This window comes from Brugia malayi (assembly GCF_000002995.4).
Source record: "Brugia malayi strain FR3 genome assembly, contig: Bm_v4_Chr4_scaffold_001, whole genome shotgun sequence".
Taxonomy (NCBI): Eukaryota; Metazoa; Nematoda; class Chromadorea; order Rhabditida; family Onchocercidae; genus Brugia; species Brugia malayi.
In genome coordinates, this window is record NW_025062478.1 from 2,372,204 (window position 1) to 2,392,812 (window position 20,609).

General features: G+C 24.3%; 4 protein-coding genes across 4 annotated transcripts; 2 read left to right on the forward strand and 2 right to left on the reverse strand.

Annotated features, from left to right (window-relative positions):
* Positions 1-3,634: 3,634 nt before the first annotated feature.
* On the forward strand, positions 3,635-5,632 carry Bma-otub-1 (Uncharacterized protein; the record flags this gene model as incomplete). The annotated part of the gene is made up of 7 exons (XM_043081377.1): positions 3,635-3,787; positions 4,045-4,146; positions 4,277-4,395; positions 4,470-4,554; positions 4,827-4,933; positions 5,160-5,314; positions 5,490-5,632. 7 exons carry the CDS (start codon positions 3,635-3,637, stop codon positions 5,630-5,632), a joined length of 864 nt encoding a protein of 287 aa, XP_042937311.1.
* A 966-nt stretch (positions 5,633-6,598) lies between these two features.
* Positions 6,599-7,545, reverse strand: Bm11529 (Uncharacterized protein; the record flags this gene model as incomplete). The annotated part of the gene is made up of 4 exons (XM_043081378.1): positions 6,599-6,776; positions 6,908-6,975; positions 7,320-7,400; positions 7,513-7,545. 4 exons carry the CDS (start codon positions 7,543-7,545, stop codon positions 6,599-6,601), a joined length of 360 nt encoding a protein of 119 aa, XP_042937312.1.
* Positions 7,546-11,142: 3,597 nt separating this feature from the next.
* Positions 11,143-14,618, forward strand: Bma-bus-18 (putative 45.9 kDa protein in KCS1-GCV1 intergenic region, putative; the record flags this gene model as incomplete). Its single annotated transcript, XM_043081379.1, has 8 exons — positions 11,143-11,325; positions 11,973-12,177; positions 12,371-12,483; positions 13,165-13,315; positions 13,589-13,766; positions 14,081-14,177; positions 14,275-14,379; positions 14,499-14,618. 8 exons carry the CDS (start codon positions 11,143-11,145, stop codon positions 14,616-14,618), a joined length of 1,152 nt encoding a protein of 383 aa, XP_042937313.1.
* A 544-nt stretch (positions 14,619-15,162) lies between these two features.
* Positions 15,163-19,611, reverse strand: Bma-usp-39 (ubiquitin thiolesterase homolog, putative; the record flags this gene model as incomplete). Its single annotated transcript, XM_043081380.1, has 16 exons — positions 15,163-15,252; positions 15,394-15,480; positions 15,575-15,710; positions 15,890-16,032; positions 16,143-16,285; positions 16,390-16,581; positions 16,692-16,917; positions 17,222-17,374; positions 17,475-17,612; positions 17,744-17,837; positions 17,952-18,189; positions 18,287-18,362; positions 18,485-18,666; positions 18,807-18,888; positions 18,974-19,039; positions 19,561-19,611. 16 exons carry the CDS (start codon positions 19,609-19,611, stop codon positions 15,163-15,165), a joined length of 2,097 nt encoding a protein of 698 aa, XP_042937314.1.
* Positions 19,612-20,609: the final 998 nt, after the last annotated feature.

Sequence of the window (20,609 nt, forward strand, 5' to 3'; positions counted from 1 at the left end):
CATTGTAATTAAGTTATTAAATTTGCATTATGTGACATTTTCGCACATTCGAAATATTATTTATTGCAAAAATTCATGCAAGAAATATAACAAAAAATAATACTTTAACTAGTTTAGTAATTAAATAAATAAACTAAAATTAAAAAAAAAAAAATAAGAAATAAATAAAATATAAAAAAATGTTTCTTTGTTTCTCGAACCATTGATTTGATATGTTTTAAGAGATCAAAAAAAAAAAAAAAGCTAAAAAATGATATTTAATAATTTCAAAATTTAATCACTTTTCGAAGAAATATCATTTGAAGAAATCTGAAAATTTTTATAGCATAATTTTGCTAATTTTGAACAAATTTTTTGAATGAAATGAAAATATAATGAAAATTTTTTTTGCTGATGGACTTAATGAATAATAATTTCAGCAATTACTAAATAACAAAATCATTGAATTAAACATTTTAAAATTGAAATATTCGACATACCAATTGACAGTATAGTTGACATAATTATTTTCAATTAATGTCAAACACTGAATGGTATTTGAATTCAAAATTACTAATACAAATTCTTATTCGTGTAAAAATTTCTAATTATTAATTCAATTCTGTGTAAAGGTAAGAATGAATGATACATTTTTAATTTTGATAGCATATATTAAAATGAGAAGAAAAGAAATTACAATTGAATATTTTTTAATAGATAACAAATTTTTTTAAGATAATTTTGTAAAAGAATATTTCAGTATTCCAACCATTCAGCTATTTTGATTATTTTCAATTTGAATATTATCTCATTAAATATTTCACATTATATTAAATAATCATTTTGCTTATTATTATTAGTTATCTTTCTAAAATAGATTATTGACATATTAAATTAGACTGTAATAAAATCATTTCAAAAAAAAAAAAAAAAAATTAATTTGAAATCTGATAATCCCAGTTGAAACGTTGCTTTACTTAACGTACGTACGGTTACAAAAATATAAAAAATGTAGAAGGTATCAAATTTTAAAAGTCTATTTAAATTGGAAATGATTATGTATAATAATAAATATTTCATATATAAAATAAAATATATTAAGTATAAGTAAGATTTTATTATTATTATTTTTTTTTAAATCCACAATAAGCATTAAATCAATAAAAATAAGATTATAAAATTTTCTAAAATTCGGACAATTTTTTTCACCCATTTTATATGCAAAATTTTAAAATGATTTATCAAAGAATTAAATTGCAAATGATGGCCAAGAAAAGTGAACTGTGTTTTTTGATAATATTAAATTAGCCAAGACAATAATAATTCTTTTGTTGTTTTGAAAATGATTTAAATCTGAATCTGTTGCAATTTGTTTTCTTTTTTTTTTTCATTGTTTGATCTTTAATATTAATTAATAATTATAAAATTATAAATAATTCCCTACATTGAGTAATTTAATTTTGAATTTTTTTTTTACAACTTTATTTTTCAATTACTTATTACAAATGAATCTTTTATTTGCATTAATTTGTGATGTTAATTATAATAATTGAATGTTTTAATCATAATATTTGAATATGTTTTTTTTTTTTTTTTTTAAAAAAAATGAACAAATAAGGTAATCTGTAATTAGCAATGATAAGTTCTCATAACAGATGTCAAATTTGCTGTTTAAAAGCCAAGCAGATGTTATCGCATAGAATTTTTATTAATGTTTACGTCAATTCGTTAGCTGAATTTACTTTTAAATCATAAATTTAAAAAATCAAACAAATTATATCAGAAAATTAATATATAAAAATAAATCAATGAAATGAAATTATAGATAAAATATGTTTTTTATAGAAAAGATATTATTTGATTTGATATTTGATTTTGAAGATATCATTTGATTTGATATTTTTGTAAATTACTTTTTGCCTATATTATATTCAGAGTTAATGTATACTTTGAAATAATTTACAATTTTAACATTTATTTTTTCCAATTTTTTGTTCACTTAGACAGAAATAATAATTATTGAATAATACTGAAAGCAAGATGAAAAGAAATTTTTTAAAGAAATTTTGTAAACAAACCGCAAAATATGACATTATTGATGTTAGTAATTAAAGTATATTAAAAAGTTTATGACTTACTTAATTGTTTCTGATCACTTTAAGGCCCATTATAACACATATTTCTGTATTGCTAGGCTTATTAACTGGAATTTTACTAATGCAATAATCAATAACACAATGATAGAATTGAAAATAGCATCATTTTTATTAAAAGTATACAAAATTGAATTTTATATGTGTGAGAAATTTCAAACAATTATTGGAATGCACAATGTTCAGGCAAATTTGATTTACATCTGTTTAATGAAATGATTATCTTTTCTAAAAAAACAAAAAAAAAGCGCAGAAAACTTCGAGATAAATCGGGAAAAAAGTGATCAAACTGTATGGAATGATAAGAAAATGATATGATATGATATGATATGATATGATATGATATGATATGATACGAACTGTTTTGTGAAATGTCTCGAAAGGTATGCAAAATTAACATCAAAAATACAAGTAAATTGTATATCTTGAACAAATTTCGAGTAAAACTAATTTTATTAGCACTCGATCATAGCTGCAAGAATTGTAAAATTGACAATGTTAGCAAAGAGTGAATTTATTTGAAATTAAAATTTATTTCAAGCTAAATTTATTTTATTTTAAATTATTTTTGTTCTTTATAAAATTTTTCAAAAATTTCATCCATCTTTATTTAAATAAAGTTCACATATTTGGCCTATTAATTTGATAGAATTTCAATTTGTAATAATAAAATGTATTTTAGAGTAATAAAATATAAAGTAATAATAAGAAATTAATTTCATACTCTAACTGTACCATATTTATAATAGTAATAATTATAAATTTTCTTTCAAGTTATTAATTATTTATTTAATTAAGTTGTGAGTCAAATAGCAAAAAATTATGATTACGAGAATACGTGTTCGTAAATGACGTAATGATACTAACAAAAAATATTTATTATTTGTTGAAAATGATTTTGTTAAAAATTATGTAAATTTTGGTGCATTTTTGTTTGGATATATGATATATTTATACATCAATTCATTAATAAAATTACGAAATATTTTTCGTAATTATACAAGATTTTCCCGTAATTACATAAAAACCTAAATATTATGTATAATCTCCGGCAATTGATAGTGAAACCTTAAATTCTCACCGGATCAGGTTAAAAATCCGTAATGATCCAAAAATTTGCAAAATGGGTAATGAAAGAGAAGCGTGGAAGTGTGGAAGAAGTTTACTTGTTCTTTGATCCGTTTCATTAGTTATTGTGATTAGCAGCTGAAGGTACGTTGTAGCTTTTAATTTCAGGTTTTCCGGAAAGTTATGCTACACATTCCGTATTTTATTATATGCTTAAGTGTTGAATGTAGTGATCTGTTTTATGTAATTAGCAGTATTTGTTAATTTCTTTTGTTTATTTTTTGTTTCTTTATGATCATTAGATGAAATAATTGATTTATTTAATTGATTAGTTATGACTTACCGATGTTTTTCTTTTTTTACAACAATACTTTATCATAATTTTTTAGTTGTATTATTAATTATTATGATATTTTTCATTTTTTGTTTTAGATATGTCAAAATCTGCAGAAGCAAAAGAAATTTCTAAAGATAATGAAAATGATCAATTATATTCAACGGATCAGCAAGCAGGTCAACAGCTGACAAAAAATGGTGCAACACTAATCGAACAGATCAATAAACAGAAAAAAGAAATTGAAGATGAAGTATGATAAACTTGATTTTGTGAAAATTATTATTAAGCCAACATATAATTAAATGACTATATATATAGAAGTAATTGAAATTGATTGGGAAATGTATTGTTTTTGAATTATTTGATTTACAAAAAAATGATGGATTTTTGTTTTTTCGTTTTTTTTTTTTTTTTTTTTTTTTTTTTTTTTTTTTTTTTTTTTTTTTTTTTTTTTTTTTTTTTTTTTTTTTTTTTTTATTCGGGAGATAAAGGAAAATAATAATTTAGATAAGGAAAGAGCAACCGTTGGTCGCTCAGAAGGAAGCAATTAGCGTTTTATTAAATGAATATGATCGCGATAGAAGTGCTGAATATTATCAGAAATCAGAGGTAATCAGACAATAGTTTGGTGAGCATTGACAAAGTTATTTTATGAATTACATTTTGGGCATATGTGATTTATCTTTTGATAATGTTTTCCCAATGATTTAGAAAACTAGTTAGGTAATTTTTTTTTTAGGAATTGGCAAAAGTATATAGTTTTTTACGTCGTATTCGTGGTGATGGTTGCTGTTTCTATCGAGCTCTTCTTTGTGCTCAGCTTGAATATATTTTAAAGGATGCGGAAGAATTAGCCAGGTTTTTTTTTTTAACCTATTGAGAATTAATTTATTTCACATTTGTTAATTATATTAAAATTCTAATCATTGAAGGTTTACGAAAGTATGCAAAGAATGGCGGCAACGTTTAATAAAGCTTGGATTTCCAGAATTCACTACGAACGACTTTTGTGATTGGGTGTATTTTTTAGACATTTGTAGAGATAGTTGGTGTTGTCAATGGTCAGTTAAATCAATTAATATCCGAAAAATGGATGTTTATTTATGTCAGAAGGAAATTGTACATCCTTAGATAGTTTTAAAAAAATCTTTTTAGTGTTTTTTTTTTTTTTTTTTTTAAATGAATTCATGCTTATATTTTTTGAGCTTTTTTTTATTTAAACAAAAGAATGTGAATTTGAACAAAAGAAAGATTTGTCGAACAGTTTTTTAATGTAATAGCGTATTCAGTTCGATGAGTTGTTGGATGGTATTGCAGCGGGGCAATATAATGAAAATTTGCTTATTGAAGCTCTGAATGAAGAAGGCCGCTCAAATTACTACGTAACTTTCTTTAGGTTTCTATTTCGTTTTTCTTTTTTTTTTTTTTTTTTTTCAGTTGAATTGAAAGTCTGCAATATCTTACGAGTGATTGTGGTCATATACTGAATTCCGTCTTTCCCCGGAAAAAATCTTGCAATTTTCCTCACGCAGTTTTTTTGTTTTCATATTAATCCACTGATATTAGCATGAGACGTTTAAATAAAATTTACATGAAAAAAATTGTTTTCTTCTTTGCTTTAGGTTAATCACATCCGGTTATTTGCGAGAAAATGCTGCTGATTATGAGGGTTTCATTGATGGTGGCCGTACAATCGAGCAATTTTGTCAATGCGAAATAGAACCAATGTTCAAAGATTGCGATCATTTAGCAATTATTGCTTTAACAAATGCTATAGGTATTTACTATTTACTTATTAGCATTTCTTACAGTGAATCAACTATTATTTTTGTTTATGCTAAAGTTAAGGCAATCAATCTGGAGATTTTCACCCTATGATAGATTAAAATGTGACAAATAGAAAAATGCAGACGACAATAGACTCAATGAAACTGTAAATACGAGAATTACAGGTGTATCAATTCGTATTGAATATATGGATCGAACAGCAGCACTACATCATGGCTGGTTTTATGATTTTATTGTCGATAAGAAGCTACCAAGGCATTTTTTTCTTTATCGCCCGGGTCATTATGATATTATTTACAAGGCTTAATGGCTTATCTTGTTTTGTTACCACTTTTCTTCTAATTCCAATTTGTTGCATTGTTTGGAATTCAAATTTTTTATTTGAAATGTATTTTAAAATATAAAGGTTAATTACTAGCATTGAGGTGATGATTTGAGTGGTTAAAACTGACAGTTGTTTGTATGGATCTTTTTCGGGAAACTCTTATCACATGCATAATCAGTTGTATCATTGGTTACACAGAATTCACTTAAAAGCTTTTGTTAACAAAAATCATTAGAATGAAGATTATCGGAAAGATTGATTAAATCAGATGAGTATTTTTCTCCCTTTTCTCGAATTTTTTGGCGGTTTAAATTGTAAGTTTTAGAGTGCAGGATTATCAGAGAGATTAACTAGATCAAATGAGTATATTTCTTCCATTTCGTTTCCTTTTCGAATTTTTTTGACAGTGTGAACGGTTCATATAAGAAACTCAATTTAAGAGGGTTTTTTTTTTTTCAGTTTACATCAGGAAAATTGGTGATTATTATTCATCATTATTTATTGAAAAGATTGAGATGACGGTAATATTTGGTCTTTCAATCGTTATCAACCTAGTTGACGTTAAATTTGAGCTGTTTTTTTCTCTTTTTTTTTAATATAAATTTATTGTGCACATATATCTACGCATAATTTAGAAAATGTAGTAAGCATAATCATGTGTACATCTATTGGAAGTTCACTCAGGAAATGCTTAAAGTTCGTAACAAATTTAGATTTATGTTTCATTTATGTTTGTGATTTTAAATAAATTTGTTGCATATACAATGTTATTCAGAAAGTCGTATAATATATATATATATATGCTTTTCTTTTTTGCATTTAATCATTTTTACTTTTGCAAGATTCTACAACAGCCGAAATTATATTCATAAATTTGTAAAAAAAAAAAAAAAAAAAAAAAAAAAGAAAGAAAGAAAGAAAGGAAAAACAGATCCAATTAAAATTCATTTAAATTGTCTTATGAAAGTCTTCATAATAGTCGGAATAGATGTTTCGGGTTGATTCAGTTGTGGCAGAATTATGATCTGTTTGTTTTGAGATGGTCATTTTACTGCTACTTGTATTGCCAATATTGATTTTCACTGGTAGATCGGGACTTTTTGGCTGTATTACTCGTTCACAATCACTAGAAAAAAGTTTTTCTCTTTTTTCTGTTCATTTCTCTTCAATTATTTTTAAATTTGCCTTTGATATGTTGGTCATCTTTTTAAGAATTCAAAACATTAGCACATTTAGCATTCGCAATAAATAGCTAACCAATTAATTAAGCCATGACGCATCATTTCGATCTCGTCCCATCCGATATGTTTCTGCGCTAATGTTATCTATGAATTTAAGGTAATTGAATTATTATCAGGATGTTTGATAAGATATGCCATTATTGATTTTTGTAAAGTAAATAATGGATAAATAAATGCAGGAAATTAATTTATATGAATTAGAAAACAAAAAATTATATAAAATTTTTTTGCTTTAAAAAAAATTACTTCTTAAATTGATTTTTTTTTTATTTTTTCCTCTTCAAAATTTTCAATTATTTTCTTTTGAGGATTAATGATACTTTTTTTTTCTTCTGTTTTTATTTCCTTATAATCTTTATAAAATCCTTATAAGGAAATAATTTTACATTCAATATTAGCATAAATGCTAATGATAAGAGTTAAAATACCTCCGAATTATAATTATCATCATCTTGTCCAGCACTACTTCGAGATTTGGATGTTATTATTGTTGGGAAATCACTTAATTTCTAAATCATATTATTGCATTATATTATCATTAGTTATTTGAGATTTTATTTAAGTTTGTGATGAAGTTTAAATTGATTGATGATATTTTTGAAAATTTCCTACAAACCTTACTGGCTCCAATCCTGTATCATTCAATTCCAACATTGATTTGATAGAAGTGCTAGTTGATTTCTTTTTTTGCTTATCATTTTCATCCGTTTGTTCATCCGTATGACTGATAGGACTTGATTGATTGATTGATTCAGGTGAATGAATTTTTGGATAAAATTGTTTTTGAGAATGCTGCAAAAACTTGATTATATTTTAGAATTGTAGAGACAATAAAATTTGTGTGTCACCATTTTAGATTAACTTATTTATCACTGTCACCATTATACGTTAACATTGATCTGTGATAATCTTTATTTTCTTCGTTTTTTTTTTTTCTCAAGAATTACATTTCACTGATTACTACATTGTTATGTGACAGTAATAAATAATGTCACACTATCTTAAGCAAATAGCTTCAACTCAAATCAATAAACTTTATTTGATTAAAATTAATAAGTGGAAATGAGGATAAAGTATTAAAAATATAACTGGAAATTTCCATCCGGAATATCTAATGGAAAAATATTGATTTAGATTTTTATAAAGAGAGAGGGAGAGAGAGAGAGGGCGAGAGATTTAGAGAAGAGAAAATGTATTAATAAAAACTAAGCAAATTTATCATTATTTCACTATTTTTTTTATGAATTAATTTAATATCTTTTAATGTATTATTCTATTTATTGTTTAATCAACTATCAATTGATTTGAAATATGATTTTAGTATTTAAAAACTTTTTCTTCTCTCATTTTTGAATATTATTATATCGAATTATATTTTTTGATTATATTCGATTATAATATGAATTATATTGTTGATATTGAATGATTATAGTTTGTTATTATCTTCGATGATTTATTACTATAAAAAATCCGAGATTTAGGAAAGAGAAAATATATTAATGAAAACTTTATGAAAAGGGAGAGAAGAGAAATGAGTCTAAAAAAAGTGACAAAGCTAATAATTTAATAAAGAATTATTTAAAATTAATAATCTAAATAGTAAAAAATAATTTATTTATAATAATTTCTTAAAAAAAAAAAAAAAAAAAATGAATAATATTATTTGATTTATTATTGTTGAAAATATTTCTATCACTGTTTCATTATATGTTTGACTAATTGACTAACTAATGTAATTATTTTCTACAATTTCATATTTATAATTATACTTGAGTAAATTTCAAGATTTTTTAAAATTAATGAATTAATTAATTAAACAAGAAATTAATAAGATAAAAGTTATATCTATTCCTGTCAATTGTAATTATAATTATCTATTACAATTAATTTCGATTATATTTATTTCAGTGATAAGAAGAGAAGGAAAGAGGATGAGATAGAGGGAGAAAGAAAGAAAGAAAAAAGAGGAGTACTGATTAATTTTCTTTTTTTTTTTTTCAACCTGATAATTAATTATATTCCAATTGAACATTACGGTAGCAATAATACCAATTAATGTAAGTGCTACAATATAGACAATTCGAATTACTTTATGAAAAGTTGATATTTCAACATAATCTTCTTTTACAGTGTAAAAAATTGTCTCCTAAAAAATTTATTAATGCTTTTAATTTGATTAATTAATTAATTAATTAAATAAATCATTGATCAATTAATCAATGTATGTATACATTTCTATGATAAAAATTTGATACATATAGTAAACTTGTAATTATATAAAAGTTCTTTTTTTTTTTCTCATTACTTCTTAAACTTTTTTTTTTGGAGCTTTTTTTTTTTTTAAATTAATTTAACAATTATTTAAACTATTCTATGAAATTGAGCACACCTTAATGGTAGAGAAGGTATTATTATTTTTTAGTTGTACCATTAATACCAAATTAAAACTAAATAATAGAGCATAAATGTTTCGATGCATACCGACTGCCTCCGACAATTTAAATGAAATGCTTATAAATTAGTAAATTTATGCAAATTCTTCTCTTTTTGTTTTCTTTTTAATGTATACATACATATATGTTTAAAATTATTGAATAAATAATATGAATAATTTAAATTGTTAGCTCAAGTATTTCATGTTCATTTAAATAATTTCAAAAATTTTATAAATTTGATCATTTTAAATCAATCTTATCTCTCTTCTTTAACTCTTTCTTTCCTTCTTTTTTTTTCTTTTTTTTTTTTTTATTTGCTACAATCATATTTTATTAATTTGTTTAATTTAATTAATCATTCAATTTGCTCTTCTGTTTCATATTAAAAAAATGGAAATAAAAAGTGAAAAGATAATGATAATTACTGACATTTCAAATTCATTAATTTAAACTTGAAAATAACAAGAAAATTGAATTAACAGTGAAATGATTATTTATTTATGTATGTATGTGTCTATGTATGTTGTATATATATATATGTGTGTGTATGTGTGTATGTGTATGTGTATGTGAAGATAGGAAAAAAAATTGATTGATGAAGAGAATTAAATTATGAGATTAAAATGAGGTCATTTAACAATCTGTGACTAAATAAATGTCCCACAAGCGAAATATACAAGCGTTCCATCGCGACACACCGATCATCCATTTGACAATTTTACTATGTCATTCTGATGATTATATTAAATCATAGAATTTATATATTTATATTTAATCACTTTTCTTCTTTAATTTAATTAATAAATTTTTTATTTTGTTTAATGCAAAAAAGAATGATTAGTCATAACTACAACAGCATCCAAATAATTGTAATATTTTTATTAAAAATTTACTATGAATTTATAGATTTAGGCTTAGATATTAAATTATATTATATTATATTATTATATTAATAGATATTATATATATATATTATTAAAATAATAATAAAAAAAAAAAAAAAAAATTGCAGTAAATTATCAACGATATTAGAATTAGTATTTTCATTAAGCAGCAAAATGAGAGAATTGATAAATATTTAACTGACTGTTTTGGTGATAAAGCAATTAATTTATTATTACTAATATTATTATTATTATTATTCGTAATATTATTATTATTTATAACACAAAAAAAAAAAAATAATTGGTAATATATGAATTATTGTTGTAGCTGAACAAATTGAATGATTAGTTTTGGCAAAAGATTTTGAGGAAAAAAAAATAAAAATGAATTGAATAAAATCAGTCGGACAATTGGCTTATGCTATTAAATTATGAATTATTTAAATAACACTAACTTTTTTTTTTTTGCTTATTCTAGAATAAAATTGTTTGGAATAAAATATCCAAAATAATTCCACAAATACAAAAGAAAAAAAAAAAAAAAAGGTGGATAAAATGATGAAACTTATTAGGAGTGAAATAGCAAAATAAATTAATTAGAAAGAAAAACTTTCTTTAAATTAATAAATGAATATTAAATTTCATTATACTAACTTATTTTTATTAAACTAACTTATAACTTCGACTGCAATAATTTATATTTAACTTATATTTAAATATGTTCTGTGTAAAAATTGATAAATTAATTTTATCATTTTCTTTTCTTCCTTTTTCAGGTGCTATTATTTCGATTAACAACAATTTCAGTAAATTTTGGCGCAAAAAAAAAGAAGAAAATACAAAAATAAACAAACAAAGTGCATTATTAAATTTTAATCGATGGTAAATGTTATGAATCACATAAAAGTGATAAATTAAAATTACAATTAAAAATGAAACTTTTACAACAAATTATTCGTCCATTACTGGGTATTTTCTTTGGTATAACTCTTTTATTAACATCATTCTTTGGTGATTCAGTAATTATGCTAATTTTACCAATGCTTTTACTCAATCATCAACAATGGCGCTTATTAATTGATCGTGCAATTAGTTTTTGGATTATTATACCTGTTGTAAGTTTCTTTTTCTTTTATTTTTTTATTTCTTTGAAATTATTTTTTTCGCCTTTTTTTTCTTTTTTTTTTTTTTTAAATTTTTTTTTATATATTTTTTTTTTTTTAAATCTCTTTAAAAACACATACTAATTTTATCCAATCATTGTCAAAATTTTCCCAAAGAAAAATATTATTAAAATATATTTGCAATGGAACGCAAAAAAAAATAATTCTTTTTTTTTTTTTTTTTTTTACATTCAATAATAATAAATGATTTTAAAAAAATAATTTTTGCTGATAAATAATTGAATTGATGAAATAAAGTAATTATTAGTCAATTTTATCGTTTAGATGAATCGAAAGAAATATACTATGATTACTATAATTGATTATTTAATATATTAGCTTAAAAATAAAAATAAACAATATTGATAATATGAATTTAAAAATAATAATAATCACAAATTTAAAATAATCGGATTTATATTGATTATTATTATCTCTTCATTTTCCTCTTTTTTTTTTTTTACTTTTTTTTTTTTTATTCGATTTAATTTACAATCGAAAGAATATGAATTTGTATAATTTCAATAATTAATAATTAAAAAACTTTTACAAAAAAAGAAAAAAAAAATTTTTCATAGAAGTAAAATTATTTATTTTAGACATTTTTGGAATATATATTTGGTATGAAATTCAAAGTAATCGGTGATACGATTGATTATGATCGTCCAGCATTGATCATAATGAATCATCGGACACGGCTTGATTGGATGTATTTTTGGGCGGCATTATTTAAGATGAATCCATGGCTATTAATTAGTTCAAAAATTGCTTTAAAAGCTGAACTTCGACATATACCAGCAGCAGGTTTACTTTTATTTACTATAAAATTTCATATAAAAATTATTTCTTATTTTTCTTTTATTGTTTCAGATTTTAGTTAAACAAATTTTTCATTATTTCACTAAATTAAGTATGATTAGAAGTAAACTATACTTTAACTAAACTGAAATTTAAAAGTAAAAATTGAATGATTTAATAATTGTTTTTTGATTTAAAGGTTTTGGAATGGAAGCAAATCAGTTTATTTTTTTGGATCGTAAAATAAAAACGGATAAGGAACGAATTTCGGAAGCAATCCGTTATTATGCATCCGTTGGAAGCAATTATCAGGTTTTATCTTTAAAATTATCATTTTTAAATATCTCTTACAATCAGCAAATGATAATTGGTGCTAAAGTTCCATTAGTTTCTATTAGTAAATAAATTAATTTGAACAAAAATAAAAGTTTTTTTTTTTTTAAATTTATTTGCGTTATCTAAGCAAATAGTTACATTTAAAAGTTTAATGATTAAATTTAAGAAAGAAAAAGAAAAATAAAAATGAAATATTCATTTTAGATACAGCGCTATAAATTTAGCTAATTTTATTTTATCAAACATTTTTTTTTTTTTGATATTTTATTATATTTCGTTTTATTCTAGTTGACTACGTATAATTTAAATTAGTCAGTTAGATGTAATTTTTTTTCTAACATATATAAAAATACAATTCTTTAAACTAAAGAAAAAACAAAATATAAAAAGGAAAATTATTTGGTTACTGCTAAAATTAAACTGAATATATTTAGGAAACTGAAAAAGATTAGTTTAATTTTACATACATTTTATTTCATCTTAATTAACATTTTTTTTTTTTTTTTTTCATATATTTTATGCAATTATTTTAAAAATTTTTTCCATTTTTTTAAAAAAAAAAAAAAAAAAAACTGCCACTATTTCAATCAATTTTAAAACAATATTTAATCATAAATAATTATCATTCACTTTTATATTATTATTATTATTATTTAGATATTATTATTTCCTGAAGGAACGGATAAAACGCCCAGTACAACAATGAAAAGTAATAATTATGCAAAAAAGAATGGTTTAAAACAATTAAATAATTTAATCTATCCTCGTTCAGCTGGATTTATTCATTTAATCAATGAAATGAAACAATGTTTGTTTTTATCAAATTATTCAAATTAATTATTCAATTAACAACAAATAATAAGATGATTAAAATTTGGTAAAAATTATTTAAAATATATTAGATTCAGTAGATAAGATTATGTTATCAAGTGTTGATAAATAAATGAATTAAATAAACAAATAAATAAGAGATTAAAGTAATTCAAATGAAATATAATTGTAGAAGAAAAACAAAACAAAAAAAAACTTTTTTTCTTCATTTCTAATATAAATGATAAATTATTTATTTGATAAATTTTAGATAATTATATTGATTGTATTTATGATGTAACTATTGCTTATCCGGTAAATATTGTTCAATCGGAAATTAATCTTATTTTAACCGGTCGTACACCACAAAAAGTATTATTTCATATTGAACGCATTGATCTGTCATGTTTACCGCCTAGAGATGATGATATTGCTCAATGGATTAATGAGTATAACTTATATAATTCGTTGTCTTTTTTTTAATTTCATTTTAAATTGAAAAAAATTTAAATTAAACATAATTGTAAGCTTAGAAATTATTAAATTTATTAAATAGGATATATGTTATCAAATAAGTAAATATAAGTAAGTAAATAAATAAATAAACGAGAGATTAAAGTGATTTAAAATTAAATATAACTGTAAGCTTAAAAATTACAAGATAGAATTATTAGATTCATTTAAGAGATAAAATTTTGATGAAATGTTTGAAATATTTTTTTCTTTTTGAAAAAAAAAAAAAATAAAATTATACAATTTTTAGGTTATGGATTGCTAAAGACGAGAAATTAGATTCATTTTATTCACAGCAACCGCCACGTATACATTTTCCAAATGATAACAATAAATTTATATGGGAGGTTAGTAAATAGAAAATTTAGAAGAGTAATGGATAAAGAAATGTTAAAAAATTTAGGAGATAAATTTGAAGAGCTATTAAATAATAAATTATTTCAGGATGATAATTCACTTCAGAAGACAGTCAAATTGTTTACACTATGCTTTTGGTTATTACTTATTACACTTTGGTTCTATCATTTAACATTTCTACGATTTGTTCAGGTAATATGTTAAATATTTTTTTTTTTTTTTAATTAATAAATAATAAAATTGTAAATTATGTAATCAATCATATAAATTGCTAAGATCTAATATAATCTGAAAATAATAATAAATTTTAGGTACTTTTTGCATATTTCATTTTTGCATATGTTTATGTACATAGTAAATATGGTGGTATCCAACAAATGGTATATGTCAAATGGTGGCATACAATGAAATCAAAAATAGCTCATTGGTAACATTTATCAAATTTTAAAGTCTAATCCGATTGAATTTTTATTTGTGAGATAATTTTGGAATATTAAGCAAAAATGATGTTAACAATTTTTCCATTTTATTAATCATAAATAGATGAGAGCATGTGATGATTTTCGAAACTCTGATTTGTGCCATATTTTCAGTGATCCTGTATAAACTGTTTATCCTTTTTTTTTTTTTTTGAAATAGTAAAGTGGCAATTTGTTAGAGACTATCATTTTATTCATACAATATTAAAATGAGGAAATTAAAGAACGTGAATTCAGAACGAAAGGAAATTAGTTAATGAGTAAACTCAAGCCATACTAAAATGCAAAATGAATATCGAAATTTTAAGCTTATGATTGGTTCAATTCCTTCGGAAATTCCTTTCATGTTTTCTTTTTTTTTCAGAAACAACAAATATGAAATAAGAATCAAGGAGAAAAGAAAAAAACGACAGAAAAGAATATGTAACTCATTCCCTATATTCAGAAAATGGAATATATTTAATTTTTTACTTCATATTTAAACAAAAAAAAAAAATTATTGTTCCATTTCGTTCATAGTTTCTTCACCTCCTTCCGTCTCACCTGCTCGTTGTTCACGTGTTTTCGAAGTATTCAAACGCCAAATCTAAATTTCACAATAAATTTCTAACAATGTAAGAAAAAAAAAAATTTTTTTTTTCTAATGAATGTAAAACAAAAAATTATAAAATAAGCCTCTGTCAAATGTTTATTATAAATGAAAAGTGAATGAGCACAATGAGATAACCTGTATATAAGATTCCGCTAGTGTAATCATCTGCGGCAATATTTCTTTCACATGCAAATCTTCCAGTTCATACCATTTCTGGGTACCCTGGAAATAATATTTCTTCTTCGATTGAGATATAAAAGAAAAATAAATCTTTTCGCCTATTAATCCAACATATATTTGATGAAAAGAAACGAACATTGTGAAGAATTTGAATACGATATGAGCCAGCTGATGGTGGACCATCATGAACAATATTTGAAACGAGATCATAAGTTGTATATTTATGCAGAGGACGCATCTCTTCCGCCAAACAATCATACAAGTCAACATTGCTGAAATAATTTAGAGTCAATTAAAACATTATACAAACAGCAAAAATACAAAATTTATTAGAAAGTATTAGATGCTAAATATCTGAAACTCAACGTTTGAGTTCATAAATAGTCACTGAATTGTAAGTTTAATTATTATATTTGCGTCAGAGTATAAAGCAAAATTCTTTATTCATTACCTTATAGGAAAATTGACAATTGTAGGATTTTTTTCAACAAACCACTGATTCTTATGAAATCTTTTGTAGGTTATAATTAGATAAGGTGGTAAACGGACCAGTTGAAAACGTTTCATGAAATTTTCACTGTATGTTTTGTATTCCTGGAAATAATCAACAAAGAAATTTTATCGCATTCAAAAGTAAGTTGCTCTTATAGTTAATGCTAGTAATGTGAAGAAAAAAAAATTTGAAGAAAAAGTAGGGTAATAACCTTTTCAGTAACTCCATTAAATTTAGTTAAGAGCACAGACAATGGCACTTGTGGTATAATATTTTGCAACAATTCATCACGATAAAGTGGTGCAGCTGGCAAATCCAACGTAAGATAAAGAAATGGAATTTCGAGTTTTTTCTCTAAAAGATAACAGTTCAGCAACAAATTTCATATTTTAGCAAGAAAATGAAATAAATTAAGAAAATGTAATAATGAAAAATTAAACAGATCGAAAGAAAAGCACCTTTATATTCGTCAGTTTCCAACAATGTTTTTCGTGCTTCCTCAGTTGTTTCCACCGGTATTACTTTTCGTGTAAACTCATGCAGTCTACCTCGAAATATTTTGTAGATAATGGATGAGGATGTTTTGCGAGTACCATTCAGGGCTATATGAAGAGTATTCAACAAAAAATTCAGGAATTCAGCTGCATCACCTGTAATTTTAGAATAATAGATATGATTTAACTATTTTTATTTCGAAAATCTTCTTTTTTTCTGCAGCTACTTAAAGTGTATATGTTCAAAACTAATTAAGCGAACAAACCTTGTCTAGTGATCTGAAATTTTTTGTTACTGCATAATACACTGGCTTGTAACATTTCATGAGGTGAGACGTGAGCTTTGAACGCCTTTGGATTCCATAATTTTCTGATTAATTCACCAAAACGTTTTGGCAAAAGCGTTAACTTATCACCAGGTGGTCTTTTTATATTTATATAACTTTCTTCACGCAGGAAGTAGTCACGAAGTGGTGGAACATGTGAAAGTGCCTGAAATATAATTCTTATTAGCTGTAACAAAATATCTGTTTTCGAATCAGTGAATAAATATTTAAAAAAGCTCTCTAATCAAAAATGAGGACATTTACTTGCCTTAATAATATTAATTCTCTTTAAGTGCAAAGCAGCTGCAAATAATCTTCAGTTTGCAAATGGAGTAAGGTATTTATTAAAATCAATTATTAGGAAATATGAGAATATACGCTCATTATTATGCAAATATATGCTGATTAAGTTTAAATATACATTGATTATTAGTTGAATACAACATGAAAACTTCAAAATGATAACTCACATGGAGGACCACATTTTCATAATCATTAGCCTTGATATTGTTAAGACCCACAACTCCTGGATGATAAGTTGTTCCATCAAAAGCTCGAGCCATCTTTCCTATCTTATCGATCTCCATGATATATTTTGTTGTGTATGTTGGTTTCAACACATACTAAAGAAATTTATATCCTTTTTAGAAATAGTTTAAACAATCTTTCACCAATTCTTAAAGCAATAATAATTTTCCTTATTAGTTTTTTTAAATCAATAACCTTGATATCATCCAACGATGGATCAATGATTTCATAATTGTCTGGCAAACAGTAAAATTTCAAAGTGCTTAAATTCAAGAAAACTCGGTGATTGGTATCCAACGAATGAGTGTACGCATGAGTGCTGGTACCTCGACCCTAAAAATTAGCTGAACATTGCAAAAAGTATGGGCTATTAAGAATTTTCTCAATGATACTGATGAAATTTCTCAATGCCTGATGAAAGTATCAAATAATGACAACAAATTCTTTACAGTTCTAAAAATCACCTGGAAATATTTTCCGCAAACCATACAAGCATAAACATTAATGTGTGATAATGAAACAGAACAAAGCTTTTCAAAATCAAAATCCAATGCGCATCTGCAAAAATATAAGTTCTGAATAGCTATAAATGAAAGAAAAACTCCTTCTATAAAATCTTAAAACTGTAACAAAAAAAAAAAAAAAAAAAGCAAACAAATTCGAAAGGTGAACCTATCAATGGTATCCAAATACGGGCACTGTCGACTTGGTTTTTCAATTTGAGCCTTTTTCAACGACCAAACTGCATCAATATCCGTATCAAGTAGCTCCGGATGTTCCTCTTCTTCTTTCAACAGCCTAGCAATTTCCAATTCTCTTGCTGTTGGTTCTTTTTTGATTTTCTCTATGTTATTCTGTTCTAAATTCGTACCATTCGTCTCACTTACCAATCCTGCTTTTGAAGATGTCCCTAAAAGAGTAAAAAATTTACATGCATATATCAAATTAATTTAAAAAAATGACTGAATTCAATAAAAATATTAATTTAAGAAACTATAAAGGCATACCATCAAGAACTTCATTGGTATCATTTTTTTTTTCCTTTTCCATCGAAGAACGACGACGTCTGTCACTTTTAGAGTGCTAGAAATAACAATCATTTAAACTGGAGAAGAGAACATTTATTTCAGCCCTGCTTTAAAGTAATTACTTAAAGTGCCTAATAGATATGCGGTATATAATACAATATAGGAAATGTAAAATGCCTTTTTTGATGACTTAGCATCTTTATGACTTGAATGCTTGCGTTTCGACCGTGTTCTCGAATCATCTCGACTGATATCACTGCCAGAATCTGCTGATCGTGATCTCTTACGTTTTCTATCCCTAACATTACTACTAGATTCTTCCTGTCGACTTTTTCTTGAAGATTCACTGGATAATTTATCTGGAAATATTAGCACATTGATGTCTAACATTGTGTGAAATGTTTTCTTCTACCAGTATATCATTCAAATTTTGATAAATCACAAAATCAAGTATAAAACCAGTAATGACAAAAGAATAATAAATGTGTAGAAAAATAACCTGCTTTAGTTGCTATTTCACTCTTCTCATTTCCACTCTCATTTTCCACTAATTCGCCATCCTCATTACTTGTAGAAACACCCTGAACAGATTTTAAAGAAAGAAATTTTCCTCCCAAACAAATGAAAGCTTAACTTGATTGAGAGCAGATAATATATAATTCTTACAGGCATCATTTCTTTTACAGTTTCAACATTTTGTCCACCATTTCGATGGTTTTCACTGCGTTCACTCTGAAAACTAAGCACAACTTAATATTAAGAAATTAAATGGTTTCCTTTCCACTCTCTTTCTAAAAAATATGAATGAAATATTTTCCTACTTTCCTACCATTTCTGCAATCGAAACTGCCATAAATATGTTTTACGTCGTTTGAGATTCCGCTATTCCAAGTTCTGCTCCTAATTTTAACATTATTGACAAACATTTGGAAAGATCAAGAAAGTGCTCTTAAATCTGCTCGTCATCTACAGAAATAGTAGGAGGAATGGCTAGCAGGAAAACTAACAACAATAATGTTGAAATTCGTCGTGATAAATAGTATCAAAAAGTGATTAAAAAAAAAAGGAAAAACAATAACAACAGGTAGTAACAAAGGTAACTAACAAGAAACAAAAAATGTAAAAAACAAACAATGCATATAATGCATGTATTAAATAAACAGGTATGATAACCGAATTTGAAAATGAATGAAAAAAGAATAGCAATATAGTTATATCTGATCTATCAATACTCAAATAGAAAAAAGGCAAACCTTATTTTCGTTACTTTCCTCTGTCCGTTTTCTATTCCTTGTTGTAACCATTGTGAAAGTGAAATATTCTACAAATTATCGATGTATGCAAATGTTACATATCACAAATATCACCCATCTAATTTTAATTCGCAGTTAAAATCAATAAAATGCTAAATCTATTTAAATTCCCCATACTTTTATACTTGTCTTTGGATAATTCCTCGGACAAAACGATTCCCACATTTCACAATTCCTCAGGCAAAATAATCCCGCATTCTCATAATACCTTGGGCAAAATAATCCCGCATTCTCGTAATTCCTTGGGCAAAATAATTCCCGCGTTTTCATAATTCCACGGGCAAAACGACGCCCACCCCTACCCCTTCCCCTGTTATAACCACTAAATCTTTCCGACCAGACAAAAGTGCTCAACTTAACAAACCAAACATAAAATCGCTCGCATAGCATCTATGAAATTAATTGATCCAATGCAATTAAAGAATTGTATTATCAGGTACTACTGCTAGTAATATATTTTAATTAATAATTGTTACAATAACAATATTTTAAAAAAATCAAAAAAAATTGACAAGTAGTCTTTTTTAAAAAAAAATTCCACAAATATGACGAATATTTATATTAAAATAATAATTAATTAAACGATAAATTGCAATATTGATTTTCAAATTTCATACTATATTGTGAAAGCCTTTTGTTATTATTCATTCAAAAAAAAAAAAACACTGTCATTTTTTCTTGATAACTAAAAAAATTCAAATAATGATTTGGATTATTCTATGATTGTGTCAGTTCATTCTTATCAATAATTTTATCATTCATTGCATATTGCACTTATTAGTGCTTTAAATCTTTGATTAATTCTCACTTTTAGTCTCTCTTGAAATAAAATGCCTTTTTTCCAAATTAAATTTCAGAATTTGTTTGATTCATTCATTTCCAATTATTCGGGAATAATCTAAATTCTATCTAATTTTCTTATATTTTAAAACACTATGGTATTATTTCACGATCAAAATGTATTTTATTCAATAAACATAAAATTTGAT